This window comes from Filicampus tigris, chromosome 10, assembly GCF_054856515.1.
Source record: "Filicampus tigris isolate MCC_2025a chromosome 10, RoL_Ftig_1.0, whole genome shotgun sequence".
NCBI classification, from domain to species: Eukaryota; Metazoa; Chordata; class Actinopteri; order Syngnathiformes; family Syngnathidae; genus Filicampus; species Filicampus tigris.
The window spans coordinates 24,626,944-24,650,251 of NC_141226.1; the positions used below are offsets into that span (position 1 = coordinate 24,626,944).

The window sequence follows — 23,308 nt, forward strand, 5'->3', positions numbered from 1 at the left end:
TCACAATCTTTAGATTGCATCAGCACGTGTACCTAATGAAGTGTCCTGGCAATACATGCGCCATCCTCGCGTCACTCATCCTCTCCAGGTGCATGCGACCAACCACTGGAAACAAACCAGCAGACGAAGGCTGGAAGATGAGGAGGATGAAGATGACCATGATGATGACGAGGAGGTTGATGCTGAGGAAGATGAGGGGGATGAAGATGACCATGATGACGACGAGGAGGTTGATGCTGAGGAAGACGATGATGAAGACCATCACAACGATGATGATGTCGACGATGAGGATGATGAAAATGATCATCATGGTGATGATGACATCGATAATGATGATGAAGGTGGGGATGAAGATAAAGATGTTGACGATGATAAAAATGATGAAACAATCACAATGATGACGACGACGAAGGTGATGATTATGTTGACGCTGATGAAGACGATGATGACGATCACAATGGTGATATTGATATCGACGATGAAGATGTGGATGATGATAATGATGAAGGTGATGATAATGACAATAAAGTTAACCATGATGATGATGATGAAAGTGACGATGATGATGCAATGACGATTACGAAACAATCACAATGATGATGCCGATGAAGGCGGTGATGATTATGTTGGGAGATTATTGCAAAGACGATGAAAACGATCACATGACGATATTGATGATGTCGACGATGAAGACGTGGATGGTGGAGATGACGATGATGATGAACATGATGAAAATGTTATGGAATGTCTAAAAATTTGATCATTTATATATATATATATATATATAGGTCAATAAAACGATCTTGATAAATGATATTGATATCCATACTTCTATAAATTAAACAAAGATGTAAATGTGATGTTGTGATCTCATCTTCAACAAATAAATTGTTCATATTCACATCATTTTTGCCCGGCGTGTCAGTCAAACTTGCCCCGTCTATCAAGGCTGAGGGGGCGTGGCCTGTGTGTGCGTGTGTCGCCACACAGCCGCTTCCTCTCACTCCATGCAAACGTGCACGAAGGATACGTGTGTATTCTTCTTCTTCTTCTCGTCATCCATATTCCTAATCTTTGGCACACGTTATGGACACGGCTGAAGTTCCAGACGTGAGGAGGAAGAGCAGGAGGAGGAGGAAGAGGAGGAGTAGAGTCACAGGTCAGTACTTGGACATCATTTCACAACTCGTCATTGGGATCATATTTCATGTCAACGTTTCACTCGTTGGACTCCGACATTCTTTATGAATTTCCCGTTCCTCTCAGCCCTGTCGTGAACTTGACAGCGATACCATCGTCATCGTCACCACCACCACCATCATCATCATCATCATCACCATCCTCATTACTGTTAAGAAGTGCATGTATGTCTCCCCTTTGTGAAAGCAAATCCTCTTTTGGGTTGATCTATACAATATACAAGTTACAATAAATATTGCATTACGATATATAACACTAACAGCACTTTTGGACTACTTGACTCTGTTTTTTCATCAGAGATGCAGTTCAACTTTTCACGATGAATTGTTTGCTCCGATCCCGAATCGGTCCTCCTTTTTTCTCTATCACATCAGCTTTTCATAATAATAATAATAATAATATCTAAATATATTATTTTGTAATTTTTTGGGAATGAAGGGTTAGGTTGAGCAAAAGTTGGAATTTTCGGCACATCCGGTTTTGAGAAATTTCATTTTTTGTCTTTTAGTTTGACAGAAAAGTTGGGCAAAGCGGATTTGAACATTTCATTACAGCATGTCGTTTTCAGAAGAAAAAAAAAATCCACCTAATCCTTCATTCATATATATATATATATCACGCAATATATTACATATTGTTATTATATGGAAACCTGATGTGCTGGAGAAAAAGGAGGTCAGTGCAAAAAAAATGAATGGAGAAAAGTTGACGAGCAAAATGTGTTGACAAAGTGCTGGATTGTCATTTGTGAGTTTGCTGAAGTTTTGTGGCAGCGGCAAACGACTGGAGCGAGGCGGCGGCGGCGGCGGCAGATGGTCGCCCCGGGCCTTTGTCGTAATTATGCCATCAACAGGTCACGCGCTTTAGCGTGGGATTAGCGTGCCATTGTGGCTCCTCATCGTTCTCCGTTTGCTAATCCCGACAAAAGGCGGCAGATTACACTTTGATGGCCTTTTATTATTTGCTTTTAAGTCCCACATTTTTATTCAAAGCGGGTTAGGGTTAGGTTCCGATCTACTTGTTCATTCCTTCCCTTATTTCTTTCACTTACTGTCTCCTTCCCTCCTGGTTAACTCCTTCCTTCTTCCCATCCCTCCTTCTAGTTTCCTGTATTAATCTCATTCCTCCCCTTTTCTTTGATTCTGTTCATGAACGCACACCACCGACCTTTTCCACCACTTTTGATACCTTTAGACAATCAAAGCTTGAACATTTACTCACTGGAGCCATCATATCAAGATCAAGTGAATCTATTTGAACTCATACAAAAGAAAAAGTGATGACAATAATCAAACAGCAGAGTGGCATTTTATGCTAAAAGCGAGTCGTTTTGATTCTGCTTCACACAAAGCGATTGTTCGGCAGCATACTGTATGATTCTACTTTAGAAGAAAAACTGTCATAACAAAAAGCATTTTTGGTTTCTTTCTCGTGTCAACTGATCAACTTTTCTCATATGAACGAAAAGTTATTAAATTGAAACACAAAAGAGGAGATTACCGGGGGGGGGGGCACCATATGTCACTTGAGTAATTCCTCCTCTGCCGTTTGCTCATTTCGCTAATGGGCGCTCGGATTTTCATTCCCGTTTGCATCACCTTCCGTCCGACATCACTGAGCTTTCTTCCAATACAATACATGAATACAACTTTATTTATGCAGCCCGTTTCCCAACGGGTGCAGCTGTAACAAAGCACTTGACATAACAACATAAAAATCGTTTTTGCTTAGCGGGACATCGATTTGACAGTCATCTGCATAGCAGCGGAAGGAAATGCCGTGTTTTCCCAAGGACGGAACCCAGCGGCAGCAAATACGAGAACAGCAAGGGCCTCAAGATAGAACCCTGTGGAACACCATACGAGACGAGGGCCAGAGCGGGACTCAGAGGAACCTAGGCTAAAAGAAAAAGTCCAGCCAGCCAAATAGGATCCAAACCACTCGAGAGCGCTTCCACTCGGTGCCGCAAACGAGCCAAAAGAATACCGTGGGCGACCATATGCAACGCTGCAGTCAAATCTGACAAAACAAGACATACGGTCCAAAGTCTCCAGTGTCATTTGCCAGGAGACTGGAAAACTTCCATGACATTATGTTCATCCAAGAAAGATTTGAACCACTTTTTCCAGAATTTTCCTTTCATTGCCACTTTCCTTCCTTCCTTCCTTCACCTGCTCTCTTTTTTTCCACTCTCCGTTCCTTCCTTCATACTTCCAGCATTTCTTATTGCTTTACATTCTCTGAGTTTTTCCCCAATATCACGAGCACAAATATGGTGTGGCGCTTTGGGGGGGCTGGAGCAGATGTATGTCATTTGAATTCAATCCATTCACGTGAGAACTGTGTCATCAGGTACGGGCAGCGAGGAGGCGGAGAAGATTCACGACCGAGCGGACCACCTCGCCGTCAAAAAGCGCCAGCCACCAAGCGCAGGTGCCCCAGCGGACTCCCGTTGGGGACCGGCGGCCTCCAAAAGGAAGTGCCTCAAAACAGCGCACTCGGCGCGTACGAGGGCAAGGCGCTCGCTCGCTCCGAAGACTAACTCGGTGCTCCGACTGAACGAGCTGCGACCCGGTTTGCGCTACGACGCCGCGTCGCAGACGGGCCCCCCGCACGCGCCCGTGTTTGCGGTGGGCGTGGACGTCAACGGCCTCCGCTTCGAGGGCAGGGGACCCACCAAGAAAGCGGCCAAGATGAGGGCGGCCGAGCTGGCTCTCAAGTCTTTCGTCCAGCTACCCGACGCGGGCTCGGAGGGCGCCGGGGGCGCCGCGGACGATTTCACGGAGGATCAATTGGATTGGTCGCAAATGTTCTACACGGATTACGCAGGTGGCAAAAGTACTCACGCAAATAACTGATGTAAAAAGGGGTTTCATAATTGCATAGAGACGCCGCAAGATTAGGGCAAGGCAATGAAAACAGAGGATCATCAAGCATCAACACGTTTTCAGCATGTACCCAATCGGGAAGCACGTGACATAAACGACCGCGGTAGTTTGTAGTCCTCCCTCGCTTATCACGCTGGTCATGTTCCACAACCCACCGTGATAATCTCACTTCGTTAATTCCCTGCAGTCTCTGACCGAAGCCACGCCCTTCACTTGCGTGTAGGAGACATGCACTGTCGACAAGCCAAAGTTAGCCACGGCTGCTATGATGGTAGCATGCGTGTAGTGTTCCTACCTCTAAAATGAAACATTATACTCGTGTGAACTTTTATTTCTTGAAATGTCCATCCACCTTATTCAGCTTACCAAGGGGTCAGGTTGCGGGGTGGCATTTTCTGGAGGCGGCATTTTCTGTAGGTGGATATCCCATCATAGTATTAGCAAAGCTCCTGAAGCCCAATGTGCAAGAGGCATTTGGGAATCCTTGTCAGTCTCAAGGTTTGCTGATCGGGTGTTGTTCCTCGGGCAGAAGGTGAGAACTGGACCTGCGACTCGGAGAAGGAGGAGGTCTTTCCCCAAAGCGACAGCCAATCCGGCCCACGGGGAGTGCTCAGTTCCTGGCTCTTGGGGCGTCTTGGTCCAACGGGGCTGCTGGGTAAACTGCGACCGGGCCTGCGCTACTTCTGTCTTACCGAGCGACCACCGGGCCGGCCGGAGAGGCGTTTCTTCGCGGCGCTACGGGTGGACGGGCGACTGTTCGAAGGCTGCGGTCAAAGTAAAAGAGCCGCCAAGGCCCGGGCGGCTGCGGCCGCTCTGCGCTCGCTCTACGACGTCGGCCCCGAGAGGAAGATGATGGCTCTCTGTCAGGACAAACAGCGACTGCCTCAGGTGAACCTCACATTTGTTCTTGGATCAGAATTTCTGAGGATGAGGTGATTGTAGTTCAGAGTTAGTCCCTCAATCTGGACCTCAAGTGGAGTAAATAGCCCAGGGTCACAGACAATCAAATCTGACTCCATGACTGGCTTCGTCTCTCCTGCCTTCTTTTCCTTCTGTCTTCCAGCCTAGTCTTGTCACTTGCAGTTCACTTCCGTCCTTCCTTTCTTCCATCCTCTTTCCTTCACTTGTCGTTTCCTACTTCCTGTTTTCATTTAGCACCTTCCTTCTGCACCTCCTTCACAAATCCTTGCTTCAACTGCTGCCTTCTCTCCATCCTCCCTTCTATCTTTTATTCACTTTCTACGAGGGGTGTCACGATATCCAAATGTGACGATACCATATGACGATATGAACCTCACGATACGATCATTATCACGATATTGTGGGGAGGTTGGCGATATGTACAGTATATAAAGCTCATGATATATATGAATAAAAAACAACAAACAAAAAAAACCTTCACAATATTGTGTTTTCGACCATAATAACAGCATTGACAAAGAAATAGGCTTGGCCAGTCATGGGCTCCAACTGGCGATTTGCAAGGATCTTAAAGATACTGTAGGTGGCATTAAATCAAACTGCACTAATAAACCAACCACTAGAGGGTGCTGGAAGTGCACAAATAAAAAACAACTTGGGCTTTTAAACAGATTTGCCGCTATTAACATCGTGACATGACAACGATGATATATTGTGGCAATTTTTAATATGACAATATTGCCGATATTATGACATCCCTACTTTCGACATTCTTCTCTCCAGCCTTCCTTCCGTATTTTCTTTGGTCCTTCATTCTCTCCCTCCTTTCTTCTCTGTCACTCCATCCTTCTTCCTTTCCTCACTCCTTCTTTACTTCCTTCCCACGCGTATTAATGATTGGCATGATGACGGAGGAACATCCAAGTGATTTTAGAGCATGAGCTGTCAATCAGGCGGCGTGACGCATTAGCACACATTAGCATTAGCGCTCATCATTAGTGAAGATTAGCAACGCCGGCGTTCGGGCAGCCGACCGAGACACCGTGACGGCACAATAATCCCAAAGAAAATTGTTTCACGCGCTGGTTACGCACGACCTTGTGTCACCGTCACCGCCAAACCTCACTCGTTCATTCGCTGGTGCGGCGATTCACATAAACATTTGTTGTTTAGCATTGATTATTTGCTGCCGACTTGTTTGTTGTTGTTTGCAGTTCTTCGCAGAGTCCGTCTTCCAGCTAGCAAGACAAAAATGCCAGCAGCTAATGGGTCGAAGTCTTGCCACACACAACATGGCCGCCATTGTCCTGACGACAGGTTGTCACGGTTAAGGAGGAGGAGAAGCCGCTGTCGTTACTTCAGATAATTGAAATCATTTTGCTTGCAGGATTTGAGGTGAGCTCAGCTGAGGTGGTTTCCATGGCAACGGGGACCAAGTGTCTGAACTGGGACGGCAGCCGTCACGACGACAGTGCGCTGCGCGACTGTCATGCCGAGGTTGTGTGCAGGAGGGCGCTGTTACGCTTCTTCTACGCTCAGTTGGAGTTGCTCCTGCTACGGTAAAAAGAATCAACCTAAGAGTAGTTCAAATAAGTCCAAGACTAGGTCGCAGAGTAAATCGAAGTGGGTACAAGCCTAGCCTATGCCCAGGAAAGAGGCATCATGAAGAGTAATCAAACCAAGTCAAAAAACTAGGTTAAGTCCAAGACTAAGGGCCCTATTTTCCTGCCCGGCGCAAGTCAAAGCACAGAAGACAGTCTAACGGTGGGTGGCGTTTTCTTTCTTTCTTTCTTTCTTTCTGTATTTTTGAAGACAGACACAGTTAGAAAGGGGCGTTTGCGCAGTGCAGGGAGTACACACAACTGACTTGCAGGACTTTCGGGCCAATGAAAGGAGCTCCACTCAATTGGATTTAGACTAACAGTAAAATCTTTCCCAAAGCCCTCTAGACGAGACTGCCGTTGGGCCGGCGTCCATCTTTGAACCAGCGACTGGTCGCCAAAGGTTCTTCAGGCTGCGAGACCGCGTTGGACTCCACATGTTTGTCACCTCATCACCATGCGGAGATGCCAGACTCAACTGCCCATACGAAAACAACGCCTCACGTGAGACTCGTGGCCAGGCCTAACTAAGTCTGATTAAAAGTAAATCTACATCCAAGTAGTCCAAGTCCAAGGCTGAGTCCCAGAGTCGTCCCAACAAGCCTGGGACTACGGTAGTTGACGTCTAAGAGTAGTTGAAATAAATCAAAGGCCAAGACTAAATCCATGACTATGCCTCAGAATAGTCCCAAGAAAATCTCAAATGGTTGTACTCCAAACCAAGAGTAAGTCTCAAACAGTCATTTCAGCAAGTCTGACTACAGTAGTTCAAAAGCACTCTTAACAAAGACTAATATTAAGTAAATCAAAGACTTGAAGTCCAAGAGTAGGCAGCAGGGTAGCGCAGCAAGTCTCAGACCACGGTAATCGACATCTAACATGTCTAAATCCAAAATTAAGTCGAAATGTCATTGAGTCAAAGTCTTGGAAGTCTAAAATGAATCAAGAGTAGTCAAACACCAGTTTAAGAGAAATGGGGGACAAAGTCCAAGACTAGTAGAATCGTCTTTCGGAGTGTTCTGCAGTAAAGTGATGACAAGTGACCTGTGTGTGCGTGTATGCGTTGGTTTGTGTGTCGCTAGCCTCAGTGATGCCAAACGCGCTGCGCTGCGGCCTGAGGACAAAGGTGGCCGGCGGCCAGGGAACGCTGCCCATCAGAGCTCAGTCAGCCTATCAGAAGAAAGCTCAAGTCAGCATGTCCTGCACGGACAAAATAGCCAAGTGAGTAGCAACCGCGCCGGCCGGACGGACGCTCATTGGCGACTGCTCTGGTCTCAATGAGACTACCGGTGGTCTTAGACTGAGACCAGACTTGGAATTTGACCAGCCTACTACCAGACTTACTGCCATGACTCTTCTGCCTTGGACTCCGTTAAAGTCATCTTAAAAGTGACTTCAGATAGTCTTGGACCTGGACTCGTTTTAGACTTACTGCTGTGGGTGCGAGGCTTAGTCTTGGATTTGAACTACCCTCAGACTTCCGTAGACTACTCTTAGACTTTGACGGACGTACACAACTGTGGTCTTAGTTTCATATGTGCATGATATTGCTTGAAGAATTCATCTTTATTCTTCAAGTTAGTCTTAGACATAGACTAGTCTTACACTTACTTATCTCGGACTTTTTCCTATGGCTGATAGAGTGTGTGTGTGTGTGTGTGTGTGTGTGTGTGTGTGCGCACCAGGTGGTGTGCAGTGGGCCTGCAGGGGGCGCTGTTGTCTCACCTGGTGGAGCCCGTGTACCTTCAGAGCCTGACGGTGGCCACGTTGAGCCACACGGGCCGCTTGCAGCGCGTCCTGGCTTGCCGCCTCGCCCCCAATAAACGCCACGCCGCGCCCTACCGACGACAGCGGCCACTGCTCGCATGTATGCACTTTGACCTCTTTGTCTGTCTGCGTGTGAGCATCGGGCCCCGAGTTGTGGACTACAGCAGCTCCGCCTCAGTTTGTCCCACCTACTGAACAGCACCTTAATCGAAACATTATTTCCCACCTCGCTTATTTGTAACTCAAACAAACGCCGTTTCACAAACACAAAGAAAAAAATTGACCAGCTATCGTCCCGTGATGTACAGTTGGGGCACTTGCTAAATTGCCTCAAAATTCAGGTTTAGTCATCGAGTGCGGGCAAGGAATGCTGGTGATGTTTTTCTTTTTTACAAACCCAAAACATTCATGACAGTGTTGACATTTCAAAAATATGTTGGGTTTTTAAATCCATGAATATGTGAATCCGTGGGTACCAAAGGGCGAGTGTGCGGAAGTCGACTGTACGCGTAAATGTTTGTTGCAGGTCTAAGAATGGGCGAGCGGCGCGCATGCGGGAGTTCGTCGCGCGTCAGCGTAAACTGGAGCAGCGGCGACGGCGACACGGAGGAGCTCAGCGCCTCGTCAGGCTTGCGGAGCCGCTGCGGGACGCCGTCCAGGCTCAGCGGCCCGCGTTTTTTCGCTCGCTGGCAGCATCTCCACAGGCAGGTAAGCGTACAGGCTGGCCACCCGACATACTCAACACACACTGGAAGACTTTGGGCCGGCTTTACAAAATGCGTGCATGTGCAGAAAGGAGCACAAACTTGGCAGAGAGTATTCGATTAATCGTTCCAGCCCTAGAATCAACTATACAGTCCACTATATACGATGGCGATTTGTTACTCTGAACAAGAAAAACGGTTTGCGACCGTTGAAACGGTTTGTGTCGCGAGTCCCAAACAGGGTCGCAATAGATTTGGATTTTTCATTCAAGTTTGTATTTCTTTTTGTCTTTTAAATTCAGCTGTACCCCGCCTACTGCCCGAAAACTGCTGGCGCTTCGGATAATGGATGGAAGGATAGTTTTAATTGGCTTTGGTTGTTTTATAAAAAAAATAACTTTTTATGTCATAAACAAAAATGTTTTGTTCAATTTTACTTTTGCGTTTTTCATTCATTTTTGTTAACGATCACGACCTTGCTCCCAAAGCAGGCGCTTAGTGTTGTTATTCCTCGTCCTTCAGCTGAATGATTGGACGTCAGAGGACATGCTGAGGACGCACGGCGCTTGGAAGAGGGCGGCCGGTCCGTACCAGAAGGCCGTGCGGCAGTTTGGCGATGCCGTGCGCGACGCGGGACTCGGAACGTGGAGCAGGAAACTCACGCGAAGCGCTCAAGGCACCGATGACGATGTGGGAGTGCAAATAAATACGTGAGGTCATTCTAAAACATGCGCAAGTGGTGAGCATGTCTGACTCGCAGTTCGAGGTTCTGGGTTCGAATTTGGGATGCAGCATTCCTGCACGGAGTTTGCGGTGTCTTGCCCCGTGTTTGCGTGTTTTTTCTTCCCTTCTCACATTCCCAAAATATGTTAGCATGTTATCTTAAAAAAAAAAAAAAAAATTTACACAATGAACTTCTAAATCAAAGAGGGTTTTTTTTTCCTCAGGAAGACTTTTGAATTGCATTTTCATGATAAAGCGATCTCATTTTGAGATTTAGAATGCTGTGAAAAGTCGGGCTGTGAAAAGTTATGACAATATTTTGCAAAACTAGCACAGTGACATCTTGAGGAGGAAAGGATGTACTACATCATTCACTTCAATTGTCTCCTTGATCTAAAAGTCTGTTTACAAATAATGTATGTTCTGTACAACATATTGTCACGAGTGTGTTGTGTTGGGGAGTGTCCAACGGGGAGACAGAAGCAAGAGAGAAGAAAAAGTGTCAATCAACTAGTTTTATTTGGATTGACGTGTAACAAAGTGACGTTGTTCCAATGATAACATTGATAAGAAAAGCGCGCTGAATGGCAGCATTTTACTGGCTTTAGTGCGTTTTGCTCACTTTCACATACAACCAGGGTGGAGGAGAGCATTTTTTGGGTTCTTTTTTTTTTTTCCCCTCTCTCGATAAGACTGCTAGAGAGGAAACAAAAGTCTACAACGTGACAATGTCAAGCCAGATTGTTACTTGTTGTCTCATTTTAGAAATGTTTTATGACTGTTAGTGGTTACTGAACAAGAGCAGAGCTATAAACCAGAGCATCCAACTTAATTCATTGACAGTTTTCACATTAAACATATACTGTATTCATCCTTTTTTTTGGTGTGTGTGTGCTTGTTTTCAAATGTTGCTCACTATTATGGACAAGTGTCAAATAGCAGTTTGGGGTTAAGGTGGCTAATAAACACAAAATAAAACTCTCTATATATGTATATATATATATATTACATTTCATATGATACAAACAGACTACGGAGTACTAAAAAGTGCCATTACATAATTAATTCATTAAATGTGCCATTCATTCAATGAAGTATCAATTCATTCAACGTAAACACAAAAGTGGACATAATATAATCACAAATTCGATTTTTTTTTTCATGGTCTGTGTTCCAGTGGGACATGGATTTTTGTTTTATTTTTTTAAATATCTATTTCCACATCAAAGAAATTGGTATTTTAATAAAACAATGACACATCTAATCACACAGTTATATGCCTAATTCCAATTATAAAGAATTCATAATGCGATTAGTTATTTACTGGTGGATTTGTTGATTTAATTTTGGCACTTGAAGTCCTCCAAAAAAGAGAAGTTGTGCTCACCAAGTGTGACACTGAAGACTTTTTATACACTTTCTTCTTGTTCTTGGGGAGTTTCCCGCCCGCACAAGGCAATAAGTGTGTGATGTTTTAAAAACAACAACAGCAACACGCACAAGCGCAAACACACAAATTCTTTTAGAAGTGCCTTTCCTTCCAGCACCAAAGAGACAATTTCCCCATTTTTTGTGTTTTTTTTGTTATCAGAATGAAACGACCATTAGAACTCCACACCAGCATGGGGCAGTCCATTAGCTACTAATACAAACATGGCAATTGGATGAACACTGTTGGGTATCTTGTGAGTTCAGACATAAGTGGACCACATGCTGCTACAAGGGCCTCTTTGTTTAAATTAATAAATTAAATTAAGTTTAAAAAAAAAAAACAACATCAGGGACATGCGCGAAATTTGCTGGTACTTTGCAGTATTAAAAAATTCTAGAGGCCAAGGGATATATTTGCAAGTTTTGTTTATCTTGGGGCAATTATTATTGTTATTATTTTTTATTTATTTATTTTTTTTTTTTTTTTTTAAATCAAGCAGTGACGGTTGACGTCTCACATAAGCATACGCGGCAAAAAGTCTCAAGGTCCCATGCCCGAAACAGAAAAGCCAGTCGGCCATATTGGTTTGAAGCAGCCACTTCGCACTCAGTCACGCCCTGCTAGAAAGTTCGAAAACAAACAAAGAGCCACCGATACCAGTTTGACCGAATGAAAGGAAATTTGGTGACCATGTGGATCATAAACGTTTCGCACAAAAAAGTCTCAGTGGCCAGAATTGAACAGGAAGTTGCCCATTGTGGTTTGACGTAGCCATTTCACACTCAGTCGCAAGGATCTCATCAGATTGTAAGTTTGCAGCCAATGTTGTGAACAGGGAGTGTGTGTCTTCACCAAAAACAAACAAAAAAACATTTGGGGAATAATTCTCATTGTTCTCGACTACAAGAAAACCAAACAACTGCCGTGAAGCTTTGTGCACACAAGTGTGTGTTGTGCTTGTTTTTCCCTATCAATGTTGGCCTCTTTTGATGGAGGACTCATTTTAACACACACACACACAGCGCTCAGCTTACTTGGCCGCCATTTCCCGTTCGTGAAGCCGAGCTGTCGCATTTATGGGACTTCGGAGGGACGCATGAAAACTCACATGACGCGATGACAAGGAACGTCGGTCGGGCGGGCGGATGGCATGCTTGGAGGGGGGTCACTTCTCCAGCAGGAGGGCCGGGATGTTGATGTTCCAGCCGATGGCCTGGCGGTCGAAGCCGCACGTGAATAGGTTGCACGAGGCGTTGTCCTCGCACCATGCCGAGCAACACACCATACGGCGGTGGCCCTGGAAAGCGCACGCACACGCGCAGTAGTCAGAGGTGACCCGAATCAATCACCTTAGACAAACCTTTGAGCAACTGATATTTGAACTTAAACGCTCCCGCAACACATGTAGACACATACTTACATACAGTGGACATGTTCTTTATCCTCTGCAAAGAATAACTAATTTTACTGCTCAAGAGTTATGCTGTATGTTTGCATTATACTGCCCCCCCAAGTGGTCAAGGCGACTTTCGTTAGACGATATGAACATTTCGGTTTTTGAGTATACAATGTTTAATTGATTCTCTTTTGTTTTGCAACAGTTCTACAATCAACTTCAACTGACAAACAGTTTGAAGCAGGCACACGTTTCTTTTCGCTTCAACAAAATGGCGTCAAACAAGGGTCTTTCCATGTCTTCACAGTGAGTGAACAAGAACAGACTTCAGACGTTTAAGTGTTTTGTAGTGAAAGTGTGTCAGGAGTAAAGTTTTTTTCTTTTCGAAAGTGGTCTCTTAATCAGCGCTTAATGTAGGTTCATGGTAATTGTTGATCCGTCAATCATTCTGACCTGTCTGTTGCTGCGCGGCAGTCTGGCCAAGCGCACGCCGGACATGTCGAAGAGTCGCACTTGCCGATTGTCGTGAGGGAGAGCGATGATCCTCTGACTCACCGACACGCTGATCCTAAACACACACACACACACACAAATCATTGTACAAACTATGACTCGATGAATCGATTGTATAATGGGCAGAAAAGTCCATTTTAGTCCACCGCGCTGCTAGAAATTGTCGACAAGAATTTGCGCGGGGCTTCGTACCTGTTAACGGCCGAATCGGTGCGGATGGTGGCGATGGGTGAGCGCATGTTCTTCAGGTCCCACACTTTGACGGTGCGGTCGTCGCTGCCCGACACCACGTTGTCGCCCACCGTGAACACGGCCGACGTCACCGTGCTGCAGCAACAAAGAGGAACCACGGGGAGTCAAACAACTCCCAAGCTAACAAATGACAAGATCCCAAAGTGCCTTAAGCAAAGGCGTTCAAGTCATTAATAACAGTAAATGTTCTATGGCTGTCCTGACTTTGGACTTAAAAACAAACAGTGAAAAAATGTGATTTGTATAATGTTCAAAAACAACAAACCACATCTTTTTGAACAGCCACATTAACGTTTACATGGTATTTCCCTACGTTGATGTTATTTTTATTGGAGGAAAAAAAAAAAGATTCAGAATAATTGTTTTGTTTTTTTGGACAATGAAGAGGCATTCCAGTTTGTTTCAAGAGTTATTGTCAACCCAACAGAGGGAAACTAGACAAGAGTAGAAAAATCAATATAATTGCCGGGTGGAATTATGTCGCCTCAAGGTCCTGATGTTTTTAGACGGTAAGTGGAAAAAAAAAGTGCAAAAACAGGTTGCACGTGTGTGTGTGTGAGTACGTACTCCGTGTGTCCTTGGAAGACATTGACAGAGTGGATGGACGGGTCTCGGAAGTCCCACAGCCTGAAGGTGGTGTCCCTGGACGAGGTGACGACCAGTCGCTGGGTGGGGTGAGTGCAGCAGTGCGTCAGCTCCTGGTCGTGACCTGCGCAGAAACGCGGCGCCTCACACAGTTGTTCACACGCGGGGCGGGGCGGGGCGGGGCGGCACCGTACCGGTGAGCGAGTGCACCAGCTCCGACGTCTCCACGTCGTAGAGGTTGGCGGCCCGGTCCCAGGACGCCGTCACCACCTGCTTGCCGCCCACCAGCCAGTCGGCGGCGATCACCACCCCCTGGTGGCTGCGCAGCGTGGTGCTGGCCGCGCGCACCGACGGGCACTCGTTGGGCCCGTCCGCCTCCGCGTCGCCGTCGTCCTTGTCGGAGGAATCCGCGTCGTCCTCGCAGGGCGGCTGCTGAAATGTTGGCGGTGGGATTGGGCGATGAGGACACGAGAGGCGGAGGGAGCTCGAGAGATCATTAGGCTAGCGTCACAATAACAGTAAACAATCTGAATGGGATCTTTTCCTAACACGGGCGTGTGAGTGCACGCGGAGAGGACACGAACGCTTACGGTGACGTCGGCGACGGGCTGCGGCGTGGGCAGCTGTACCAGGAAGCGCCACACGTGAGCCGTCTGGTCGCCGGAAGCTGAGGAGCATCAGATCAATTGAACGTGACTTTGTGAAGGAATGTGAGATGAAATGCGTCTTTTCGCTTCATCGACTGTCTCATTTATCAAGCGCCATGACGTCCCTTTTGTGTTCCTGTCCATTTGTGGCAATTTCAAAGGTGCTGTATGTCAGCCTGTTGTCGTTGGCTGTACGACAGGACTAGCGCTTACCTGTTAGCGCCATCTGCTCAGTGGGATGAAACTTGATGGAGTTGACTGAGGGGAAGCAGACGTGGAACAGAAAAGACGTCAGTCAGCTCTTCAAAGCGCACATTTTGGGAGAGAAATGACTCCACTGGTTTTACCGGATCCTTGGTGGCCCAGATACTTGAGGAGACATTTGCCCGTCTCAATGCTCCACAACATGGCAGTGTGGTCTAACGTAAAACAAACAACAACAAAAACTACATTTGGACCACATGATGTTTTTTGTTTTTTTTAAAATCACATTTCTTCCAATCTGACTAACCTATCTACGGTATAGAAAACAAAATCAGAGCTGCTCTTGTTCTTACCTTACACCATCAATTCAGTATAAAAAAAAAAAAAAAAAATAAAAAAAATAAAAAAAAAGCAATGTGAGCTTTTGCGAGTGCCGGTTACCTGCAGATGCGGTACCGAGCACGGTGGGCTGGATGCGGGTCACGCTCAGGTCCCAGATGCCGTCTCGGTGGCCCGCGTACTCTCTGAGCAGCTGGCATACGGCTCGGGATGTGGTGGCTTTGAAACTGGACACAATCTGACAGGCAGACAGAGAGAGAGTGAGATTTGACTACTTCAGCACATGGGGAGTTCTGCAGGGTTCCTACACAGGTCCACACACGCTCCTGGACTGCGGGGCATTATTAGACTTCATTTGGCAAATGTGGAATTGTTTTACATGCGCAAATACACCGGAGCCTTGCTCTTGGTTGCCCAAGTTTTCAACCATTTTGTTTGCTTGAAATGTCGTCCCTGTTTTCCATTTCCGCTCTATTAAAAAAAAGAAAACAGTATTTAAGTTATTTAAGTACTTTGAGTACAGTACAGTATTTAAAAGTGTTCACGTATCGGGGTGTCTGGGATGGTTTAACAGGATTTAAAGTACATCATTTGATATGGGAAGTATTGCTTTGGATTTGCTCCAAGAAATTGTATTCATTTATGCCGAGTAACAGTTTACTCATTTGTCGGCGTTTCTCTCGGTGCCACTGCTTCTTTTTTATTTCAACCGTGTTACAATGTGCAGGTAAAGTAATCTGCCCAAAGCCTTCACAATCAGTAGTGCCGGCCCATGTAACAACAAATTGATCAACAAGGGGTCCGTTTCTTCACCCAATCGGATTTCCAGATCAGTATTTTCCTTCCTCTGATTGGAAGTTGGACGAGCAAAAGCCTCAAGTAGAAGTGAAGGCATTTAATAATACGCATCTCTGCTGAGTTGCGTGTATGGTATGATATTTCTCTTGGTTGAAATGGTCCTATCAAAAGTGATTCTCCTCACTCCAGGCGTGTGCAGGCTTGCATAGGAACCCCGAGAGGAGGAAGGGGAGGAGAGGAAGCCAGGGTCAGAGCTCAGCAGGGGTCGAGTTGAGCCAAGGCGAAAGAAGCAACAGCAGCGGCGTGTCAGAAGTCAACATTTTCAACGAGGGTTAGCTCATTATCAACATGTGCGCCTTCACGCAACACTTTGCTCATTAAAAACCTTAGAGGAGGACCTGAAACGGGCTTGAACAAAGCGGTTGCGGATACGGCGGAATTACGCCCCCCACGAAAAAAAAAAAAAAAAAAGAGCAAAATGAAGTCACAATTGTAGCACGTCAATTAGGGGTCGTTGTCAGTCACGTCAACATTATTATTGTCATGGTTATTGTTAAGAATACTTGAGGTGTTTACTTTAAAGACGGGAATGATACAAACTGGACTCTGGGCTGGCTTTGGGCACAGGCCACTAAATAAGTTCCAACTGAAACAAAGTGGGCAAAAGTCACAAACAGAACACACACATTTACTCATTAACACACACACGCACAGACATACTCAAATGCACACACTTACATTTGCACATGTACACTAAACACGACACTAATAATGATGACGATGATGATGATGATGAGGTGTTACGATGAAACAAGGCGGCAAGTTGCTGACGAAAGCAAAACGGATGCCCAGAGAACATTTTTCCATCCATTGGGCGGTGCCAAATCCGTTAGCGCATCTATGGCAATCGACATTATATGTTAGCTAGAGGACTTTGGTAGTTGTTGTTTGGTTTTGGGTTTTTTTGCCTATGACTTGAAGCACTTACTTGCTAACCCATGTACACATTGGGACTCGGGTCAATTTGTGGAGGTCATGTTGCCCTTCATCTGTCGATTAGCATAGGTGGCATCAAATTTAAGTGCACTAATCAACTAACCACCAGAGGGTGCTAGAATTGCACAAATGGAAAGCTTTTAAAACAGCTTTTAAACCAATTTGCTGCTATCAATATCGTGACGGCAACGATATATGGTGGCAATTTTAATATCGCGATATTGCCGATACTGTGGCACGCCTGCTCTTGAAAGTGCGCTGAGATGAAAGTGCTTGACGTCATGTTGTCGAACTGGTAGCGGCATGAGATGAAGAATCGTCATGTTGATTAGTGAGAGAGGATCGTGAGTCATGGGTGATACATGTGAATTCAAGTCCTACATTTGAATGAGCAAGCCTCTGGGGGAGGGCGAGTGGAGCCCCCTGCTGGGCTGCTCATGCGTGGCGGCACACGTGGGGAGCGGGTTGGTTGGCGGGTGTGAAGGGTGTGAGGGGAACAAATGGACACGTTACCCATGAGTCTCCGCCCCACAACTCCCAGCCGCTCACAGTGAAGTTGCGGGCGCCGCCAACGAAGGGAGCGTGGCAAGAGTTTGAACGCGGCTACGAGCAGAGAAGGCCACAAAAAAAAAAAAAAAAAAAGAACAAGAACAAAACAAAAAAACAGTTGTGCTCTTCAACGTCACCATTTTGTTCTCACCTCTCACAACGACTGTTACAACAATTGGTGAGAAACTGATGCAAGTTTGGCTTGGAACAATAAAACCTGGTTGATAACTATCATGAGACGACCCACAAAAAAGTCTAAAGAGGCCATGCCTGAAAACTGGACACAGCGATTCAGCAGTGGCTGAAATCAGCTAGATGACTCCGATAAGACTGTCACCTGTGTTTGGTCTGAACATGACCAAACTTCTTGTGCAGAACAGAAATCACGCCTGGAAAAGATCCCTCAGCGCCCCCTACTGGCTGAAAGACTCCTACTGAAGACATGAAGGAGAAAAGAAGTGGTACCTTGCTGGTGGAGGCCTTGTAGGTGGTCTTTAGTTTCTGTGACAGCTGACTGGTGCTGTGGCTCGCTGCATGGACCACATAACACGGTTAAACAAAAGAATATAATAATAATTTTTCAAAAATCAAATGGTAACAATCGATGATTTTCTGCTGCGACTCACTCTTTGTTTTCAGCGCTCCTTTTGTCAAGTCCGCACCCTCCACCGTCTGTCCGTCGGCGGCCAAACGCTCATTCAACGTGTCGATCTCTCGGCGTACTGTTGATCAGACACAAAAGGCGTTTCACACCCAGATGAGTCATTGACGCTTGCCCAAAAATGCTTTGTAGTCCCCCACAGAAGCTCACCTCACTACAACAAAAGTCCCAAAGAACCAAAGCAGTATCTTTTCGATTAGATCGGGCACAAAAACGAAACGTTTTCCAGCAGGTAACGGAGGACAGGGTCCCCCATCTTGTTATTTGACATTTGGGAAGCACACTCCCGCTCATGATGACTTACGTTCGAGATTCTCGATATATAGGTTCTCAAACTCCCTCTCGATTTGACTGAACAGGTCCACCAGGTTGCTCCTCAGGGACACCGGAAGCTTCGAGTCCTGCACAACAACACGCACACGCACAAAAACAAGAGAGTGTCAGGCACCGCTCAAAATGCACTTTTTTGTTACCTCCGCCAGGGAGGGAAGGGAGTGGTGTGGGATTCCTTTGCAACATGCACATTGATGCTGTGAGGCGGATACGTCGTACGGCCAGAAATTAAAAAACTACAGGGGGCTGAGGACGGAATCTTGTGGAACACCCCCATAACGCTTCTATGCCATTTCTCGACATTGACTTGATCCTTTTGACCCTTTCAAGAACAGTGGTCACTACAGTGGACAGCTATTTAAAAGTTGCTTGCGCCTATAATAATTAATCTAAAAAAGATCTTATTATGAATCATATTATCAAATCATAATTCATGCATGAAAGGCTTTTTAAAGGAAAATGATTCCGAATGATTGTTTTCTGTTTTTGTAGACTACAGAGGTATTCTTCTTGTATTCTTGAGAAAAGCCGTAAAGCGCCAACTCTTTTGCGTCCTGTGGGAGCCGTGCAGCATCGGGTGGCCTCAAGATTGAAAAATAGTTCACATTACTCATACATTCCTGTTTTGTTGTAATGCTTCGGTGACAGAAGGAAGTGGTCGGGGACAAAGGTAAGTGTGCCTGCAGATTACACTACTTGGTCATCTCATTCTTTTATTCAGTTTTATTCACTCATGGCACGGAGACCTTTGAAAAAGACTTTGGGAAGATGATAGATCCACCGTTGTTTCGGATTCTTCAAAATACAGTTATTCACGGGTCTCATTAATTAGTTATCGATTGTAAATATTTTTTTTCAAAAATGTGACAGGCCTACTGTCCCTCTATGGAAACAGATTTAGGAAGGAGAACCTTTTAAGGATCCATTCAATAATCACTGGGCCTTGGCACTATGTGCCATTCCAGCCGAATGGATTTAGATGCACCAAAAAGGTCTGAAAATGTGTCCTTTTATGAGCCAACAGAGCTTTTTACTTGCTTTGGATGAGTTTGCTGGAGTGAAAAGTTAGGTCTCAGTTGACGAGAGCTTTTTAGCCCGCGAGTGCTTCCACCTCAGGATGACTGGCACACATGAAAAGCGGTGGTGAAGAGCAAATAAAAGGAGATGTGCGCACGTGACCACACCGAACACCTCAACCCATTGACGTGTCCACGGTGCACTCAATTAAAAAGGCTCAAGGAGGAGGTGGAGGAACACAAGAAACTAAAAGGACAGGAAAGGACACCACCACAGCTATGGTATGCCTAACATAATATGCAGTACTCATAATAGTCACGATAATAATAATGAATTAAAAAACAAAACCAAAAAATACAACTACATAGGGAGTTTAAATTACGACCTTAAACTCACCTCTGTCCTGGCCAAACATTCCAGATTATCACACGACTGGAACCAACAAAGTAAAAAGTCAAGGTATGATTGATGAAGGGCAACCCAAAAAAACAAACAAACAAACAAAAAAAAGAAAATCAAATAAAAGTCAAGGCATAATGGATGTTGTTGATTAAAATGATGAAAATTCACAGGTAAAATGAAAGCAGAGAAGATGGATGAAGCTATGATGTTCGAAGCTTTTCTATTTTGTCAACACCGCAATGTTACTTTTATCAAATGGCTGCGTGAGAGTCAGCTCCGTGATACCCCCCCAAAAATTTGGTGCTGTCAATTTATTCTGAACACAAATCATATTTTGAGGAATTAGACAAATCCACCAAAATGGAACAAAAAGCATATTAGAGCTCTTATTTGCATTTATTTTGAATGAAAATCATGGATTTGGGGTTTAAAAATGTTACAAAAAACATATTCTTATGGAAACAAAAAATAGTTATTGACATTGGGGGGGGGGGGGGGGGAATCATAAGAATTATGGATTGTTGAGAAAAAAATGTTCAGTCACTGCACAATTTAAAAAAATAAAAAAAAACTTTCAGATTTTTGCAAAACCAAATCTCAGCAATTTGCAGGTTGATTGTGCCATGACAAAAAGTTTTCAAATTTCAAGAAAATTTTGTGTGATCAATCAATCGATCAATCAATCGTTCCCAACATGTCCAGAATGAGCGGAACATTTTCAAGTCACAATGGTGGAGAAATGTGGACATGGGAGGTCAACGTGTAATATGTTGGAGAATTTTATTGTGGAAATTTGGGAATTTTATTGTTGTAAAGCATGCCATTTTGGGAATGTGGAAAATAGTTAGCAAGACTTCTTGAATGTGCGGAATGCTTTGGAGTTGGAACGGTTTGAATCTGTCACAAAATGCAGACGGGGGAGGTCAATGCGTAAGATAGCACTTGGCTTGAGAATTTTCTTGTGGAAACGTGTCAAGTGTGGCGAATAAGGAACATCCCTAAGCAGCTTCTTGTGCGCTCGCCAGCCGTACGAGCTTGTCGAGTTTGTGAGGGTGCGAAAAGAAGTGCCAAAGTGTTGACCTGCGTGTCCAGCTGCAAGTCCCTCTGCAGGAAGCCGGACCGCTCCTGTTCCGTGCTGTTGGTCCTGCGTATGGACAGGCTGTGCGACTTCCTCTTCTGCTTGGCCTGCCGGACCACGCTTCCGCTGGCGCCGGTGCCGGTGGTGCCGGCGGTGGCACTCTCCACCGGCATCCCTCCTGCTTGTCTGAAAGCGGCAGACAACATGCAAACCACATACTCGTGTCACATTTCCTCACTGAGATCAATCCATGTCCCATTCATCTGTTCCAGCCCCGCCCCCAAAATCATCAAAATGCTTTGCTTGACTTTGGAAAACAATGATCAAAATGATTGCCGATTTTAAGACACATTAAAGGCTAATGTTACATCTGAATCATCATCAATTTACAATGTGTGGTTGCCTTTGCTGCGTTTTTATTTGAAATAATATCGCCTATTTCATGTTGTTCGCTGAACAACTCACGTGGCCGTTTGTGTGCTCACGACTGAACAAAAGCATGACTTTGGCGCCATCCTGGTGTGAAGGAACTATGTATAGTGAGTTAAGAGGCGTCAATCGGACAAAAAGCAGTGCTTTGTCGCTCTCCTGTGACATATTGATGATCAGGAACTATGTTGAACTGAGTGGGGGTGTTTTATTGAAACAAAGTAGTGATTTGGCGCCATCTTGTGGGGTTTCTAAGCAATTGCAAACCTTTTCGGGTGGGCATCAATTACTCGCGGATTCTCACCTTCGGCGGCAAAGCTCGCGCTCTCTCCCACGCCAATAGTGGGGGAACTCTACCACAATTGCAGTTCAAAATAACCTAAATTGTGCAAAATTCACTGCTGACTAGATCTGACTGAAAGAGTTAAGCGACATTTGTCCTACTGTATTTCTATTTTGCTGAAATATGACTTGTTTGTCAAACGCGCTGCTGCTGTCAATCACCTCAGCCGGCGAGACAATAAAACAATACAAATATGGAATTAAGACGGGGAAATGGACAGCAAAAGAGGATCTTGTGGCGCTTAGCCGACAAACTCGCGACTAAATGAGGAGTACGTGAGCGAGCCCGGCTAATGTTATCGCCGTTAGCTTCCGACAATGCTAACAGGCTAACGGCGGAGTCAAGGCCACCAAACGCGGTTGGGAACTTACCGCAAAGTCTACAATTGAGGCGACGAGCTCTGGAACATCACCAGGAATGGAGGCCAAGCCAACATTTTGTTCGGCGAGCAAGAAGAAGAAGAGAGGGGGGAAGGGGAAGACGTCCTGACACTTGACGGACAGGGAGTGGAGAGAAGAGCTCCTTCCGGTGCGAGGGATTGTCGGAATAAAAGAGAAGACGCTGTTCGACCAAACTGGGTCAGGAAACATTCAATTTTAGTGCTTTTAGGTGCACAACCGCGCGCTCACGAATTTAACAGTGGATTTAAAACGTTCCATCGATATACTGAAGTCTTCCTGTCAATTCGGCTTATTGAAATCTTGCATTTGGCGTCAAATTTGAAGACTTTTTTTTTTGAGTTTATCGGTAGAAAAAAAGCAAGAAGCAGGTAGCGGTATCAAACCGAACTACGAAAAAAATTTTAACCCGCCCATATAGCGCTTTCAGTTTCACTTTCAGAACTTCAATTATCATTGTATAGACCAAGGGTGGGCAATTCCCTCGAGGGCCAGTATCCTTTTATCCAGTTTTCCAACTCTCCCGGCTGGAACACACCTGATTCAAATGATCATATAATCAGCAAGGTCTGCAGAAGCTGGATAACGATCATTTGAATCAGGTGGGTTGCACCAGGGTGACATAGAAAACATGCAGGATCCTGGCCCTCGAGGGCCGGAATTGCCCACCCCTGGTATAGACACATTGACGTCTTCCCGACAATTCGGTGTATTGAAATCCTTAATTTGACGTCAGATCAGGAAGACATTTTACTTTATCAACAGGCGGTATTAAACTAAATCGCCTCTGAAAAATCACTTTAAGCGTATTGCCGTCGCACAGACACATTCTCACGAGTCCAACAGTTGAATAATGACGATTCATAGATACACTTAAGTCTTTTTGATAGTTTGGCGTATCCATAACCTGCCTTTGACGTTGAATTAGGAGGTAAAATATGGCACTGTATATCAGTCGAAAATGTAATGAGCCATTGTCATTACTAAACCAAATAACGTCGGGGGGAAATGTGCCCTTTTAGTGTTTGTCGATGCAGACACAATTCCAACAAGACCATCTACAGCTACACGGAGGGGCAGTGTGGCAACTGAGTGTTGTGTTTTAATGTGTTGATGGCATGATTTTCTGTCA

At 45.3% G+C, this 23,308-nt stretch overlaps 2 protein-coding genes across 6 annotated transcripts; one reads left to right on the forward strand and one right to left on the reverse strand.

Moving 5' to 3' along the window:
- The first annotated feature begins 995 nt into the window (after positions 1 to 995).
- LOC147141518 (inactive double-stranded RNA-specific editase B2-like) lies at positions 996 to 10,745 on the forward strand. The gene is made up of 10 exons (XM_086042135.1): positions 996 to 1,159; positions 3,553 to 4,029; positions 4,618 to 4,976; positions 6,224 to 6,326; positions 6,397 to 6,568; positions 6,951 to 7,114; positions 7,693 to 7,831; positions 8,296 to 8,477; positions 8,904 to 9,085; positions 9,604 to 10,745. The coding sequence occupies exons 1-10, from the start codon at positions 1,087 to 1,089 to the stop codon at positions 9,793 to 9,795; spliced, it is 2,043 nt and encodes a 680-aa protein (XP_085898261.1). The 5' UTR covers positions 996 to 1,086; the 3' UTR covers positions 9,796 to 10,745.
- Positions 10,305 to 22,691, reverse strand: LOC147141519 (WD repeat-containing protein 37-like). 5 transcript variants are annotated; one of them, XM_086042145.1, is made up of 16 exons: positions 22,150 to 22,691; positions 21,009 to 21,192; positions 19,923 to 19,958; positions 18,481 to 18,577; positions 18,142 to 18,237; positions 17,981 to 18,045; positions 17,480 to 17,569; positions 15,275 to 15,410; positions 14,977 to 15,048; positions 14,843 to 14,887; positions 14,573 to 14,649; positions 14,177 to 14,414; positions 13,965 to 14,106; positions 13,338 to 13,472; positions 13,086 to 13,200; positions 10,305 to 12,533 (listed from the first exon to the last, which is right to left on the reverse strand). In XM_086042145.1, exons 2-16 carry the CDS (start codon positions 21,177 to 21,179, stop codon positions 12,402 to 12,404), a joined length of 1,647 nt encoding a protein of 548 aa, XP_085898271.1. In that variant the 5' UTR covers positions 21,180 to 21,192; positions 22,150 to 22,691; the 3' UTR covers positions 10,305 to 12,401. The 5 variants fall into 5 exon arrangements, with proteins under 5 accessions (XP_085898271.1, XP_085898268.1, XP_085898267.1 ...); XM_086042142.1 differs by lacking the exon at positions 17,480 to 17,569 and having other exon boundaries at positions 14,177 to 14,411; XM_086042141.1 differs by lacking the exon at positions 17,480 to 17,569.
- Between the last annotated feature and the right edge of the window lie 617 nt (positions 22,692 to 23,308).